Source organism: Lissotriton helveticus, chromosome 7 (genome assembly GCF_964261635.1).
Source record: "Lissotriton helveticus chromosome 7, aLisHel1.1, whole genome shotgun sequence".
Classification (NCBI taxonomy): domain Eukaryota; kingdom Metazoa; phylum Chordata; class Amphibia; order Caudata; family Salamandridae; genus Lissotriton; species Lissotriton helveticus.
Window position 1 is genome coordinate 309215048 of NC_136068.1, and position 15748 is coordinate 309230795.

Consider the following 15748-nt stretch of genomic DNA (forward strand, 5'->3'; position numbering starts at 1 on the left):
AACTCCGGCAGGCTGCTCCGCATACCCGACTGAAAACACCTGTACCCTACTATTTTTCAGTAAGTTCATTTATTATGGGTGTGTAACGCCTCAAGCACCCCCCTGGAATTGTAGTAGTAGTTAATTAGCTGCAGTTGATTGGATGACTCCACCATCTTCATCTGTTCTACACCCTGCTCCTTGAGGTCTCTACAGTCCCGTTTCCTTCCAGTATTTAATGATGTCGGAGACAAAGTGGAGGTGTTGAATGTGCACCATATTCAGCTTATGTACTTTGAGGTAATCCACCTTTTGGTGGAGGAAAGGGTAGGGGCAGATTCTGCCTTACACGGATTGGAGAAAAAAACATGAACAACATGTTCCATTGCGGTCCACGAATATCAGTGAGATAAAACAGCACGATTCGTAGGTAGTTTAGTAAAGGTTATAAGGTTATGCTGATTGGCCGCATTGACCACCTTTTCAACCAGTCAGAACACTGCCCTATGTGTAAAGGGTTATGCCCTACTCCCCAATGCACATAAAGTAATCACACAAGACACATTGGTATGGTATCTGGAATTGGCACCGGGCAGGTGCGCCCGCCCCTTTTTATTGATAGGGTCACAAGTCCTGTGACATCTGTGTTGGATGGGTGTAGGGTGAGTGTGGAAGCCAGCCCTCTAGGAGTGGCTGGTGGAAATACATTCATTAAGAACACTAGAACGGGACCAGCCGGTCACTAGATCCCTCCCAACCTTTATAAAAAATGGGACAACAAGTTCAACCTGTAGGACAGAACAAAACAACAACTCCACTGAGTCCATACAATTTGCTGGCAGAACAGAATACGTGGACAGGTGCAGCTGAGAGCAGAAGGCATCGCGGCACACCTCTGCGGTTTTGACCAGACTGCCCTGGCCACGAATAGCGGTGTAGATGAACTCTGGATTTCTCCCTCACCAGTTCGAATTGTCACCCTTCACCTGGGCACTGTCTCTCCTGTCCAACCTGAACTCATTGCGTGGAAGTTTATATACGATGCTTGCTGTGAGGGTGCATTTGGAGCATTAGTGAAATCTGAGGCTGATACATTTTCAAAGATACACCGGCTCCATGGTCAGCAATACACCAAAGACTGATGACATCCTGGTTACTGTTGACGAGACTTCCTCAGATGCTGCAGTGCTTCCAACTGCCCGTTGGTGAAGTAACCTCTGACTTTCTTCGCTCACCAGGATTCCCCTCTCTTACCAGGATTCCCTTCTCACGAGAATCCCCTGAGGTCCTCTTCACTTGACTTTCACGGGACTGTGTGTACTACGCTGTGTAACTAAAAACACCATACTATAGGCCTGTGGATGAATAGCTATGAATCCCACCTTCAAGTCACTCATTCCGCCTCTAGGATAGTTGTTTCCAGGTCGTGCTACTCCTGCCATCCTGACTCTGGTGCACTGGCATCTGTTGGCTAGTCTTTGGGGTAGCCAGACTCCGACTGAGACCTTTGTGCTTCCTTGTACCTGCTGGGGATCTGCTGCAGATGCATCTCTTGTGTCTGGATTCCTCTCTCACTGGTAATTTCTGAGGCCCTTGCCCCTGGATTGCCACGGGCCAGTGTGGATTGCTAGGATGTTTTTTTTGGCCCCACGACAGAGGTCACGCAGGACGTCTGAACAGGACCACAACCCCCAGTCTTGCGTGCAACCCCAAAGGTGGGTGGTACAAATGGTCCAGCTTGTTCTTTTCTGCAGGCTTCATGTTTGCTTGGTCTAGCCAAGGATTTCTGGGTGGCCAGCCTCTCATGGTGACAAAGATGCCGCACTGACCTCCGAGTGTTTCATAGGTACAGTGCTTCACTCTAGATGTCCAGGCTCTTGAGATGTTCTTGGGGATACACTTGATTGCAACGACACTCAGTCATATTCTGTACTTGCGGGGTGCCAGATGTCTACTACACACCCTTCTATTAATCTTTCATTGGACACCTAGTGCTGTGGCCTTGTGCCACAATTCTTTCCTTCATTTTCTTCGCGATGCGGTCTGACGCCAACTTGTCTTACTCTTTTTTCTTTTGGCCAGGCCTCTCCATGTGACGTGCACTTCACATGGGTCTCCCTGGCCATGTCCTACCCCTAGTACTGAGCCTTCTCCTCGACCACTGACCAGACCTCTTGTTGTGACCTTCCTTTCGTGACCTCTCACAGGTCATCTTCTTGGGCAACTCATAGGCCTTATCTCCTTTGACCTCTCACAGGTCTCCTCTTCGACCTCTCACAGGTCTCCTCTTCGACCTCTCACAGGTCTCCTCTTCGACCTCTCACAGGTCTCCTCTTCGACCCCTCACGGGTCTCCTCTTTGACCTCTCACGGGTCTCTTCTTAGGCCACTCATGGGTCTCTTCTTCGCCCACTCTGTTCGACCTCTCACGGGTCTCTACTTCGACCTCTCACGGGTCTCTACTTCGACCTCTCACGGGTCTTTGCTTCGACCTCTCACGGGTCTTTGCTTCGACCTCTCATGGGTCTCTTCTTCGACCTCTCACGGGTCTCTTCTTCGACCTCTCATGGGTCTCTTCCTTGACCTCTCGCGGGTCTCTTCCTTGACCTCTCGCGGGTCTCTTCCTTGACCTCTCGCGGGTCTCTTCCTTGACCTCTCGCGGGTCTCTTCCTTGACCTCTCGCGGGTCTCTTCCTTGACCTTTCGCGGGTCTCTTCCTTGACCTTTCGCGGGTCTCTTCCTTGACCTCTCACGGGTCTCTTCCTTGACCTCTCGCGGGTCTCTTCCTTGACCTCTCGCGGGTCTCTTCCTTGACCTCTCGCGGGTCTCTTCCTTGACCTCTCGCGGGTCTCTTCCTCGACCTCTCGGGGGTCTCTTCCTTGACCTCTCACAGATCTCTTCGACCTCCCACAGATCTCTTCTTCGACCTCTCACAGGTCTCTTCTTCAACCTCTGACATGTCTCTTCTTCGACCTCTCACAGGTCTCTGCTTCGACATCTCACGCGTCTCTTCTTCAACATCTCACAGGTATTTCCCAAGGACCTCTTAGAGGTCTCCTCTTCACTGGATGATGCACCCCTTGCGCCTCCAGGCTACGCTGTTGTGGCACTCCCTTCTGCCTCCACTCATTCAGGCTTCGCAGGATCTGATATGCTTGTAACAACATGGACCCTCTTTCTCACAGGGCTCTCACTTCCAGGCTCCTGCCCTCCGTTGTTCACTTGAGCTGCACCTTCTGCTGGCGCCTTTTGCACCCTGTTCCTCCTCTTGCGGTAGCGTCCTTTCGCCCCTGGGGGAGCACTTAGCGCTCTCCTCTTGAACGCGGTGGTGGTATAGGACTGCAGAGGTGGTTCAATGCCTACCTTTTTCTCCTGAAGGCTTTCTCTTGTCTGGGGCCTCTTTGCTCCTGTCAGCGCTCTTCTTGCCTTCTCCTGTGGCACCCAGTCTGTGTCTGTGCTTGCGGGAATTCACACTCCTTCCTTTTTCAAACTGCCTGGCAGTCCTCTTGGCTAGACACAGCTGTGGTGCCATTGTCACTGCACCATCTCTTCTCTGCCTATCACCCCTGCCTGCATCCCTTGGGTGCTTCTTGCTCCCGGCTAGTGCAGCCTCAAGCTACTTCGGGTCCTCTTCAGTGGTGCACATAATTCCTCATTCTTTCAAGGATACTGCTACTTAGTGCTGCCACCAGCTTCGGCCCGGTGTCAGGTAGTCCTCTAAACATTGCAGCCTTACTCTAACACAGGGATACTTTACTGCTGCAGTGACAACCCATGGCCATTAGGCATTACAGCATCGTTTTCGTATGCCCCTGCATTTGTCCGCTGAAGTCCATGCAGGTTATTCACTGAGGGGTGGTGCTCGCCCTCGTTACAAACATGGCCTAGTGACACGGTCTCATCTGCGCTGCCCCTTCCCTTTATGCAGAGACACTTTCCCACGCCGACTGTGGGCCGCAGCCGTCTTTCTTGTGCTGTTGGCTCTTTCTCTGTGTACCTCTACTTTTTTTTCTACCACTGGCTGCAGTGCCTCACTTGCTCACTAGGTGGTGCTGCTACTGCTCCTCAATCTCGGCCTGCAGGCCATGACCCCGACCAGCTAGGCTACTGCCGGAGTCCTCCTCTTTGACAACTGCAGTGGGGACACCCACAGTGCGGGTGGCCACGTTCAGCCCGGCACCTTTCTCCAGCGGGGAGAACAGCGGCTGGTAGCAGGTTCATTTCGGGGGACTTTCTCTGTTAACTCGCAGCGCTGCTCTCGCTCCAGTGGTCCTAAGACCAGCAGAAGCTGGTCTCACAGGAGTGTCATCCGCCTCACAGTGAGTGCAGGGTTCGTGCCCATGCAGACCCTTCATGTGTGGGTATAAGAGTACTGGGATGGCAGCTGCGCCGCACTTTTCTGGAAATATACTCATCGCGGGAGACACCCTTTGCTGCCTCAGGCAAATGGGAGGGCGTTCATCACCCGCTGCGGCTCCTGCACCTTTCTCTGCCCTCTACCTTGGGTGATACGATGTGCAGGGCTCTCGGTACAGGCGTATCGTGCCATAGCGGGAAGGGGTTCCTCCATCCCCTCTAACTGGCCCTGTCGGCAGCATGGGGAGGGGGGCGCTTGTGGGTACTTGAGCATCTCGCAGTCTGTACAGGAACCCGCCCTTCCTTACTTTAATGGCTCTGGGGTGTGTGTTCATATTGGCACTCTCCCTCTTGGCGCTGTTCCCTCTCCCCTTACTCACGGCCTCACGCTGCCATCGCTGGGGCTCGCCTCACGCCTGCTGACTGAACGGGCAATCCACCTTGTCTGCGACAGCCTCACGGGCAGGATCCCTCCTTGTTTCCGGGGACAGTCTCCCGTGCGCCGCCAAAGAATCACCATCAGCAGCTGGAGCAGGAACATGAACAGGTGGGCTTCATCTCCTTTGCCCACCTCGTGCCTTTTGTTGGCAGGGGCGCCCTCGACACGGGCTATACTTTCCCCTCTCCAACCTGCAGTGCAGTTGCCTGCCTACACATGGGGCTGACTCACTTGTCACCAATGTAAAAGGTCAGGCCCTAGGCCCCCATACACATAAAGTAATCACACAAGACACATTCTTATGGTATCTGGAACAGTCGCGAGCATGTGCAGGCCCCTTTCATTGGCAGGGTCACATGTCCTCTAGGAGTGGCTGGTGGAAACACATTCATTAGGAACACTAGAACATGACCAGCTGGTCACTACATCATGTATGGCCACTTTCATGGGCTGCGGCCCATCAGAATAGCCCTGGACATCATCCGCAGCCCCGTGGGGTGCAGGTAGTCCAACCACAGGTCGTTTTCTGAGAGCAGGTCTGAAATCCACCCATTCCTCTACTTTGCCTACAGAGCGGATTTTGCCAGTTTTTGGAAACTAATTCTGTTACGCGGCAGACTAAAACAATAAAGGATGGAATTTGAAATGTTACATTTCGGGAAAAATACACTATCCACCCCCCTACTAGTAATACCCGCCTTCTGGACGTATTCTTCACATGTTGTACAGAAATCTGCCCCCGATGTAAGCTTCAATTTCGGCCCCAGCGTTTTCCCAGTACAATTCAGCAGATAAACGTCGAGGTTTAGGTTTTTACTAATCAGTCTGTTTCCAAATCCATCGCGCTAGTGTGCCGGGGCCATCACCATACTAATAAACCTAAATCCCGCTAAATCCGTACATCGGCGCCCTCGTGTAATCCCTCCAGATCTCTCTTTCGCAGAATTCTAATCTCCTTGGAGGTTGTGCGACTTGCTAATTAAATGGTGCCTTCTTCACCCTTTTGCCTATTTTTTTTATTTAATGAGCTACGCATTTCTCACATCGTTTTAGCTTAGAGCTCTTAAACAGTGGGGCTCCGTGGAACAGTGTTGAAGATGGTGAGCATACGGGTACTTTGTATTGATCTAGATTTCCAGTTGGTGCTAAAAAAAAAAGTAAGGTTCTGCATTCTGTAGTCCTGCCTTGCTTAACGAATAATATCTCTCCTACGGGTGGGGCGGTTTTGAGTTCCTTTCTCCTGGCACGAAGATATAATGGAAAGTTTGTGCTACATATTTCGAGAGCTGGAACAAAAATAGCAAACTAGTATTGGAAATTTTGAAAATGGCGAAGAAACATTTTCCTGGGTGCTTAGTATGTGAAATGTTGATGATCAGTGGGGCCCCTGTTTTTGTCATTCTGTCATTTCAAACTGGAATCGCATTGAGCGCAAAAAAAAAGATGGATTTAGGCCCAGATCTCTATACCGGGGTGAATGTATGACATTGTTTTGCATTCTGTCCCTCAATTGTTCTTTTTGCATTTGTCACTGTGAGTGGGACGGGTATGCCCAGATGTGGGTCCTGTGCTTTCCATGCCACTGGAGTGAAGCTATCCTGGCTGATGAGGGGTGAAACCCTGAAACCGGTCCTAAAATGCTTGTTTCCGGTCCAGGGAGAACCTGGCCTGGCAGTTCGGGCTGGACTGTTCCCATAGGGAGCAGGGTCAAGACTGATTTGCATATGGCTTCAAACTGAATTGGCATGGGGAGCAAAAAAACGATGGATTTAGGCCCAGATCTATGTACTGGGGTGAATGTATGACATTGTTCTGCATCCTGTCCATCTATTGATCTTTTTTGCATTCTGTGCAGTCTAGCACACTCTCCCTCCGGGTACTCTTGAAACAAGTTTATTCTCGTCCACCAGCAAAGCCCTGCAGTGGAAGTCCCTCCCTACTCTGGCGACTATGTTCCACTGTGGAGTTGAGGTAGTCAACCACCCGATGATACTCCCCACACCTGTCCCCTTCTGGTCTGGACTAAACTGGTGCAACATCCTCGTGAGCACAGAACGTCCCATTCCACAAGGCAGACACAGGTTGCGAATGACCAGACAAACCTGAGCATTGAGAGAAGAGCCATATGTAAGTCCTTTTAAGGTCTTTGCACTACCTCCCAACATGCCTTATTGAGTAAGTAAAAGGCCCGGGCCTGTGCGAAATTTAGATCACACCAGCGAAATTGAGGTTACACCAGCGAAATCGAGATTACGCCAGCGAAATTCACGAGTTTCAAGGTATGCAACATTTCTCAGGATTTTACATCACACAATTTTGTGTACTCTGCGGCTCGTGGAAGACTAATTTGTGCTGAACAAGACGAACCAAGAGACATTTTGCTCGAACGAGTCCCCTGATGGAATCTTATGATTTCATGTTTTTTTTTATTCAAACATAGCATAGTTTAACGATAAAACATTCCCTTAAAATTAAGGGAAAATGACAGCTGAACCTTAAAGCTCAATTTTACGTAATGTTCATAAAATGTGTGTGTGGGGGGGGGTCTACGTAGTTTCGAACAACCTAAAGAAGCAGTGCAGGGTGCAAGAGGCACCCGTGGCTCCCCGGCGTAACCACCCATGCCGGCCCGCTTTATTCTCTGTTTTTGAGGACAAGGGGAAGAGCTGCCAGCCCCCCTTCTGACGAGAACACGCTCTGCTGTCGCGCGGGTCGTCCACGAGGAATCGAACGCCCCCGGTGAACGAGGCCCCCACAGACCGCCCGCCGCGCCGGCGCGAGACGCCGTTGCAGGACAGCCTCGCTTTCCCCCCTTCCCCCCGCTTTACATAAACAGAAGCGTTTGCATTCCGCTGCCGACTCCGGAGTTGCTGTCAAGGATCGCCTTTAATATTTATGCGTGGAACACAGGTACTGGCTTCTGAGGCGCATCAAAGCTTTTATTATAAGAGACTCGGGAAAAGGCTGGGGACAGAGTGACGCCGGCTGATGTGCCGCCTTCTCTCGCTCCCTGCCAGACTCTCGCTGCAAAGCAAAGAGAACTCTTTGCCCAAAGCCTCTGGGAGAGATTCCTTTAATATTTATAAACTGTTCTAGAGGAGCTGTAATAACACGAGGTGACTGGAGGCGCCGAGCTGCCACTTGCAGGAGCGGTGCTAACACAATCCGGCTGGTACCGCAGAGCGCTCACAAGCGGGAGCCGCAGTCACAGGAGTTGTGTATGTGGAAGGGCACTGTTGTTCTGCAACTCTGCTAACAGGATGTGACGTGCCCGCAGAGCGCTGCTAGACAGGATCTGTGGTAATAGGGGACCATGAGGGACACGAGCGTTCCTACTCCTACAACCGACCTGTAGCAGCAGTTACGTGCCTTGTAATGGATCCGCACTATAGAAATGGAAGAGGCAACCTCGATAATGCACTGATTGGCGCTCTTCAGTGCATTCTTGGGTGATATCACGATGGAAGACCAGTTTGACTCAAAGGGCACGATACAAAAGTATGCCTAGGGTGTGATAATCAAAAGGTGTTAGTAAAAGCATGCTTCACTTCAAAAACAATAGTGTATTGTGGGCAGTTTCACTGATGCACGTTCTAGTGGTGTAAATGTATTTGTCACAGCCACACCAAGCATCAGAGTGTGGTGGAAAGTGAGTGTAGTAAGTGAGCCCTGCTGGACAACAAGAGTAGTAGCTTACAACCGCATAGTAGATTTTAATAGTGCGCTGGAAGCAGTATCACTAGTAGAAATATTGTTATTTTTCCAAACTGTCTGTGCACAGCACCAGGTATGGCTCATCTACAGTACTGGGTCCACTTCAGGAGGCCACATCATTTACAAAAGCTGGCAACAGAGGGTGCAGAAAGAATACCGAAACAGTGCATCGTTTCACCAGTGGCTTTTCCTGAAGAAACCTTCCACCGTCCCTGCAGAACCAAAGAACTAACAGCACATCTCCCTGCTCCCCGTTCCAGCAAAGGTCCTCAAAAAGGCAATCAACCAGCAACTCACCGAACACCTGGAACATAATAACCTCCGGACCCCCCTCAATCCGGATTCCGAGCCAAACCTCAGCACCAAGACAGCCCTGAAAGCAGCCATTGATAACATCAGACCCCTCCTGGACTGCTGCAAAATGGCAGCTCTCATCCTCCTGGACCTGTCAGTCGCCTTTGACACCGTCTCCCATCACATCTTGATCAAGAGACTTCACCACATCGGAATCTAGGGAGACGCCCTCAAATGGATTGCCTCAGACCTCACCGGAAGAACCTAGAGAATCTGTCTCCATCGTTCATCTCGGAACCCAAGAAGATTATCTGCGGCGTCCCCTAAGGATCATCCCGCAGCCCCACCCTCTTCAACACATGCATGACCCCGCTGGCCTGCGGCAACGCCGCATTGATTCAACCCTCAGCTCCACCCTCTTCAACACATACATGACCCTCTTGGCCAACTGCCTCACGCTCAACACCGACAAAACGGAAGTACTCATCTTTGAAAACAAAACCTCTCCATGCAACGTTGCAAGGTGGCCTGCTGAACTCTGCCCTTCCCCTGCCTCAACAGATCACGCCCTCAACCTCAGCATCATCTTGGAAAGCAACCTATCCATGAAGAAACAGGTAAACGCAGTCTCATCCAACTTCTTCCTCACCCTATGCATGTTCTGAAAGATCTTCAGGCGGATCACAGTCAACCCCAGAAGGTCCATCACGCAGACCCTTGTCACCTGCAGGCTGGACTACGGAAACACGCTGTACGTAGGATTCACTGCACTCCTCCTGAGGAGACTAACTACAGACCATACAAAACTCAGCAGCCAGTCTCATCCTCAACCTGCCCAGATAAACCCACATCACCCCTCACCCCAAGAAGCTACACTGGCTCCTGGTCCAGAAGAGATGCCAGTTAAAGATGATGACCCATGCATACAAAGCTCTTCACAACAAGGGAGCAGTGTACTTCAACGAATGCATGACCTTCCACCAGCTAACCAGACACCTACTATCTGCCTCCCTCTTCCTCAGAGACACCCCCCGAATCTGTTGAGGCAACTGTGGAGGACGCTCACACCTGGCATGCAAAGCTTGGAACAACCTTCCCCTGCACCTAAGGACTGTCCCAACGCTCCATCAATTCAGGAAAAGACTCAGGACCTGGCTGTTCGAATTAACACATCACCACAAAGCAGCTAACAATCCCAGCACCTCAAAATCCTTGCAGGTGATTTGCCAATGCTTTACAAATCCTAATTGATTGATTCTCTCAGAAGATTATAAAGACTCCAAAATTGGATGCACCCAGCGGTGTAGCCCCAATTAGTACTGCAGCAGGTGCAGTGGCAGGGTTCTGAAGGCCAACTGTTTCCCAGTGACAACTGCTTTTTAACTACACACCTGGGGTTGTGAGCCAACTGTCCTTATAGTATTCAATCCCATTGCACTCTATGCACACAGTGTGAGAGTAAACCTCTGAAAATTATTAAATGGCTGGATTTTTTTCTTAGATGAAAGTCCCTAGTATCCAAGTTCAGGGCAGGTGGAAGACCAAGAGAATATGCTTTGATGGAATGGGTTACATATGCATGGGGCAACCACTCAGCAGAACTGGTGGAAAGAAATAGTAGTTGCATTTTAAATAGTAGTTACATTATCACATACATTGGAATAGTGTTGTAAAGTAAGGCTAGAGCAAGATTCTGCATTGAGCCTATACCTGAAGGTGAGGCATGAAATTGGCATACCGAGTGGATCCTCTGCGACTTATGTGCCTTATGTTACTTTTTTAGATTGTGTAAAACGCAGCTTTTCCTTACCAAACAATATGTACTGACACAAGCCTCTTGGTTCCACGGTGCATTGCTATACAGCAGATCATTCGGTCTCTCTAGGCAGAGAGCCCTTCGATGCAGACATGGGTGATTCCACGCATTTCATCCAGAGCCTATAACAGGACAGTTTATGATCATATACCACTTAAAACTAGGGTATTGCAGAGCTTCTTGGAACTGTCTGTAAATGAAGCTACTTTTAAATGCCACTGAATTTCCTGAGTGTGGTAAGACATTGGTGAATTTGTAGGGAACTCCTACATCTCGTCTTCCAGGGCTTTATGTATATGATTGAGTAGCCAGGGGAAGTAGAGGCATTCAATCTTCCTAGCCCGAAGCTGTCCATTGTATTTCTAGCAGGGCCGAGTCCATGCCTTAGTTTCAGGATGGCCTCCAAGGATGTGGATGGTTTCTATTTAAATCCCCTGTATGTAAATTTGTTATGCAGATATCCTGAAAATATGGAACTGATCTAGCCTTTTTGAAACAATAATGGGCAGCTTGCCCTAATGTTTCTTGTTTATCCTGAATGTCTTGTAAAGTAACGGTCTTTATTTACTTTCCCAACCGGTTGCTTCTCCTTAGATGTTAAATTCTTGTCTGATGTTTTTGTTTGTTTCTCCTTGCTTCTCTCCTCTCCAGACTATGCAGAGAACATCGGCGACGGAAAGAGCCAGGAGTTCCGGGAGAGTGAACAGAAGCGCATCATTGAGCTCCTTGAAAATTTCTAATTGGCTTGTGGGAGCACTGACGGGTTTCAAACTGTTGATCAAGCTGCAGAGTTGTGACTGCCTCATGAATCCCTCTTCAGTATATAATAGGTAGTGTGCCTGACCCTTGCCACCACAATGACTTTTATAGGAAAAATTCAACCATATGTTAAGTTTGGAAATTGTTTGACTACAAGGAGAAATAGTTTTTTTGCCACTTTTTTAATATTTTGCCCCTCAGCCCCATTTTTTCTGAAGAAGCCCCTTTGATTGATCCTGGCTCTCCCACGCATCCTTCTCCTGGCTACCCATGGCACAAGTATTGGGGCATTCAGGACTCTGTCGTTTTTAGTGAAGATACTTTGGAAGACACTTTCCTAAATATACAACTCTTGTCGCTCTTATGAAAGCATCTGAGCACCAGGCTGATGCAAGCTACAGTTCTTCAAGAAAGTCACAAAATTGTTTACTGGATGGAAAACAGAGCACTGAACACTGAGCCCTAAGGACTGTTGGCACTGGTGCTTCTATCCTTAATTCCAGGTTGTCAGGAATTGATGCTGCATTTGTTATTGGAAGCTTTTGATGCAAACGTTTGAATGACTCTGTCAGAATTGCCGAATTATTTCAAATGCTTAGAGCTGGGAATGTATAATATATATTGTCATGACAGCAGTTGATGGGTCACTTTTGTGCTTGTAAAGAGATGGTCAGCAGATATAAGAAGACAGATACCGAATGGAGTCCAAAATTAATACGTTTCTTATAAAATAGCTTATTTCCTGTTGTTTTCTCGTTATAATTAAATTTGAAATTATATCACTTTACAATATTAGCAGTAAAATAATTAGCAAAGATAAAATCCAGAAATGAGAACATACAGAAAACTAGCCTTTCTGAAAATGTGATAGTTCAAAAGCCTACAAAAGCTCCCAAGACTGTTCATTCTGAGTTTTATGGGCCAGCTGGTACCATATCTTGAGAGCTGCACTTAAAATGTCCACTGGTTCCACCTTGACAGCTTCCGCTGTACTACATTGGGTCGAAGCGGCCCAGCCAACCATATAACCTGAAAGGTTTTTCCTGAAAACTGGAGTAAATTATAGTGTTTAGTCCCATTAGCTCTATTGCAGCACTCTCCCATTCAGTGAGCGTTGTGGAGAATTGGTATGCATGCTTTCAGTCACTTACAGCGATGTACTACTTGATAAGCACTGTCCTACACGTTAAGTTCCCCTACCTTGTGCAAAATGATACTCAACAGACGGCAGTTTTGTGAAAGGAACACGATTTTATGAGTTTGTGAGCTAACAATTCAAGGTATTGCACAGACGTTGTGTTTCTCGGGACTATGTGCAGCAGCAGAACATTGTGGCCTGACTGAAAGTGCCAAAAAGGCAGAAGTACGACAAAAAAACTGTATGCATACATAGTAGTACATCCACTGCAGTTTGTATATTTTGGCATAAGTGCTGTTCAACAAAATAGGCGGTGTTTTCGGCTCAAATGTACCACACATCTCTCTGCCCCTTGCTGTCATATAAAAGATGAGGAATACAGAAGTGTGCCTGAAAGTTGGACCTTAATAATGTTCTAAATAACATTTCAGACGTATTTCCTGCTTTTTTCTGTCTAATTCAAGGAGGTACAATGGTGTACACTTTTGCTACTTGTCAATCCAAATGGTAGACATAGGAAATTTGCTACATCTAACCACAATCACACGTCCAATAAAAGTAACAATCAGAAGCATATAAATATAATCAATGACCACTATGGGGAACTACATGGTGTGCTTCCACACACTGTTAGTGGATCATAGAAACATGGCTCATAGCAGGATTTCCCTAACAAGGTAAATGCACTAGGGGTGGAGGTTTGCATCTTGGAAGAAGTGCATGACAAGATGAGAGTATACATGTCAAGGACAAGTGGACCAACGCCAGATGGCAGCTATAGTCCTTGGTGAAGGACCATGATCATTCGTGCAAACCTGTGGAATAATGTACCAGTTTCATGAGCTTCCATTTTTAGAGACTACCATCATCAAGTTAGGTAAGTTGCATGCGTCTTAATGTAGCAGTTTAAGTCAACTCCTTCCATAGTTAAATCATGCATGCAATTCTAACACATCATGGCAACTCGAACACTTGCAGCACAAAACATGTAGTAAAACACAAGTAATAATCCACCTGACTGCTCATCCACAGCTCCACTGACGCAGCCATTTTATTTAGCCTCAACAATTTCCTTTGGATGATGGGCAGCTAGTCAGTCCTGTGGGACTTAGTCATGTCCCTTGTAGACCTGAAAAAGAACCACCTGTATGTGCCACAACACTACCCATCCATCCACTTGTATGTGCAACAGCACTACCCACTGATCTGCTCCCTCGAAAGAAACTGATCCAGATCCCAACCAACACCCTGTATTGCATAACCAGAAATGTTGAATTCCCCCTTCCATCACAATTAACACGTCAGAGAACACTTAATCACTAGCCTTACCCCACACACCGAAAGATCATTCACCCCTTCTTGATTGTGCACACTTCACAAACATTCACATATGACCTACCAGAACTGCATGTCACCAAAACGTTTTTTTTTTACAAACCTATAGGCCTGCCCCTCACCCTTTGGTTAAGTGGTGCCTATATGGAACTGTGTGGAAGATGTATTAGGCATAGGCAACCCAACCTCAACAGACATTCTTACACAAGAAAGTTCAGTACATTATCTTTCAAAAATAAAAGTGTTGTGGCTGTCGGATGTGGTATCAAGGCGCTACAGTGTCTGTACAAATATAAGACATTAAAAAGAAACCTACAAAAATACTGCAGAGTGCAGCAACATTTTAGTCCAATAAAAATGTGTTAGTCTACATAGCAATGTTTCAAAATTTGGTGATGAATAGAAAGATTAATCCAACTTGAAATTGTTACACTTACCCCTCAAATTAACCCCACCCACCCGAACCTAACAGGGTGCTGTCCTGGGTTAAGGGTAACATTTCTTAGCTATTCTGCTCTATGCCCAATGCGACAGTGAATGAACCCACCTATTTGGGTGTGGGTATGTCTACAGGTGGTGTAGGACCAGATGTCTCCTCTGGAGTAACACACATAGCAGCAGGGTTAATGGTTGTAGTGTGGGTGGAACCGACAGAGGAACAGGGCGGGAGGCATGGGTGTGGGTCAAGGAGATGGCATGAAGGCTGTCCTGGTCTATAGGAACCTTGTCCTCTCCCTGTGGTGGGCAGCATGCAAATCCAGCAGGGCTCAAACCCATTCTCCATTGAAATAAACCCTTCTGGAGTGCCTGCAGAATGGCATTGTCAGTTACTGACTGCTTCAGTGTCCCTTTCACAGGATCCAGGATGTGTGTGAAGGACAAACACAAGAGGACTTAGGAGTGTTCTTAGCAAAACTTGCCATTGAATGCTGGTGACCTGATTGGCAGGCGCTGCTTATGTAAGAGGTGAGACAGGAGATTTCGCCACAAGCTTTAGTGCTACCTGATGGCCACCATCTCACCTTCCTGTCAAAGAAGGACCACCTTTGTCTCTCCTGGCATGAGATGATGGTGTTCAGGAACATCCTCTCCCTCATGTTCGCCTACCTCCTGGAGATGTTTAGAAGAAAATTGTGTGTCTAGGAGAGAGAAGGGATTGACTCTCCGTTAGAGAAAGAGCCTCATCCATGGTGCTGGTGAGTGCCCGCCCTGCAGCCGAGTAATGTTTTTTTCCACCTATCTGTGTGCTACCCTATTTTCAGATATTGAATGAGAATGTCGGTCACTCCAATTCCGTTTGTCATCCGATACAAATGATACAGTGACAGTGGATATCAGTTGCTTCCCATTTGCACAATATCCTTCATGTTTTCATCTCCAAATGTTGCAAATGTCGATGCCAGACGAGCGAGCCCCATTGTAACAGCGTCCTGTGTCGAGTGATCAGACTGGCCTGCCCTGGACATCAGCAGCTCAAACCACTGACGTACGTTCAAGATTCTAAAGTCAGAAGTATGATGGCTTCACCTGTTCAAGCCATGTGTGAGTTACTTTTGTGGTAGTTCCAAACAAATATGATTGACGGAAACTGAACCAGTCATTTCTGAACACACTACTGTGGCATGTCTAGTTGATTATATGAAGTCCATTGCACAACATACACGTGTAAAACGTAGTTTATTTGTTCATAAAAACCATAAATGTACACCATACAATCACAATATGTCCATATAAAAGTAAATACAAACATAAACTTTAGAATCCAGTTCACTATGACAACAGCTGGGGAGCCTAGAACAAGTCCATATGGAAATCGAACTTTAAAGCGCATAACGCAAAGAGCCAAGAGGGATGGTGCTCGCATGGACGTAAGCAAATATAAAATCAATAAAGCCATAAACGAATATTTTACAAGCTCTT

General features: G+C 47.8%; 1 protein-coding gene across 1 annotated transcript in view; it reads left to right on the top strand.

The window, feature by feature from the left end:
- Positions 1–12142, top strand: part of CTNNBL1 (catenin beta like 1) — a 477418-nt gene extending 465276 nt beyond the window's left edge. The window contains exon 16 of the mRNA XM_078652114.1: positions 11248–12142. Coding sequence (XP_078508240.1) covers positions 11248–11336 — 89 coding nt within the window. The 3' untranslated portion in view covers positions 11337–12142. The remainder of the gene's footprint in view (positions 1–11247) is intronic.
- Positions 12143–15748: the final 3606 nt, after the last annotated feature.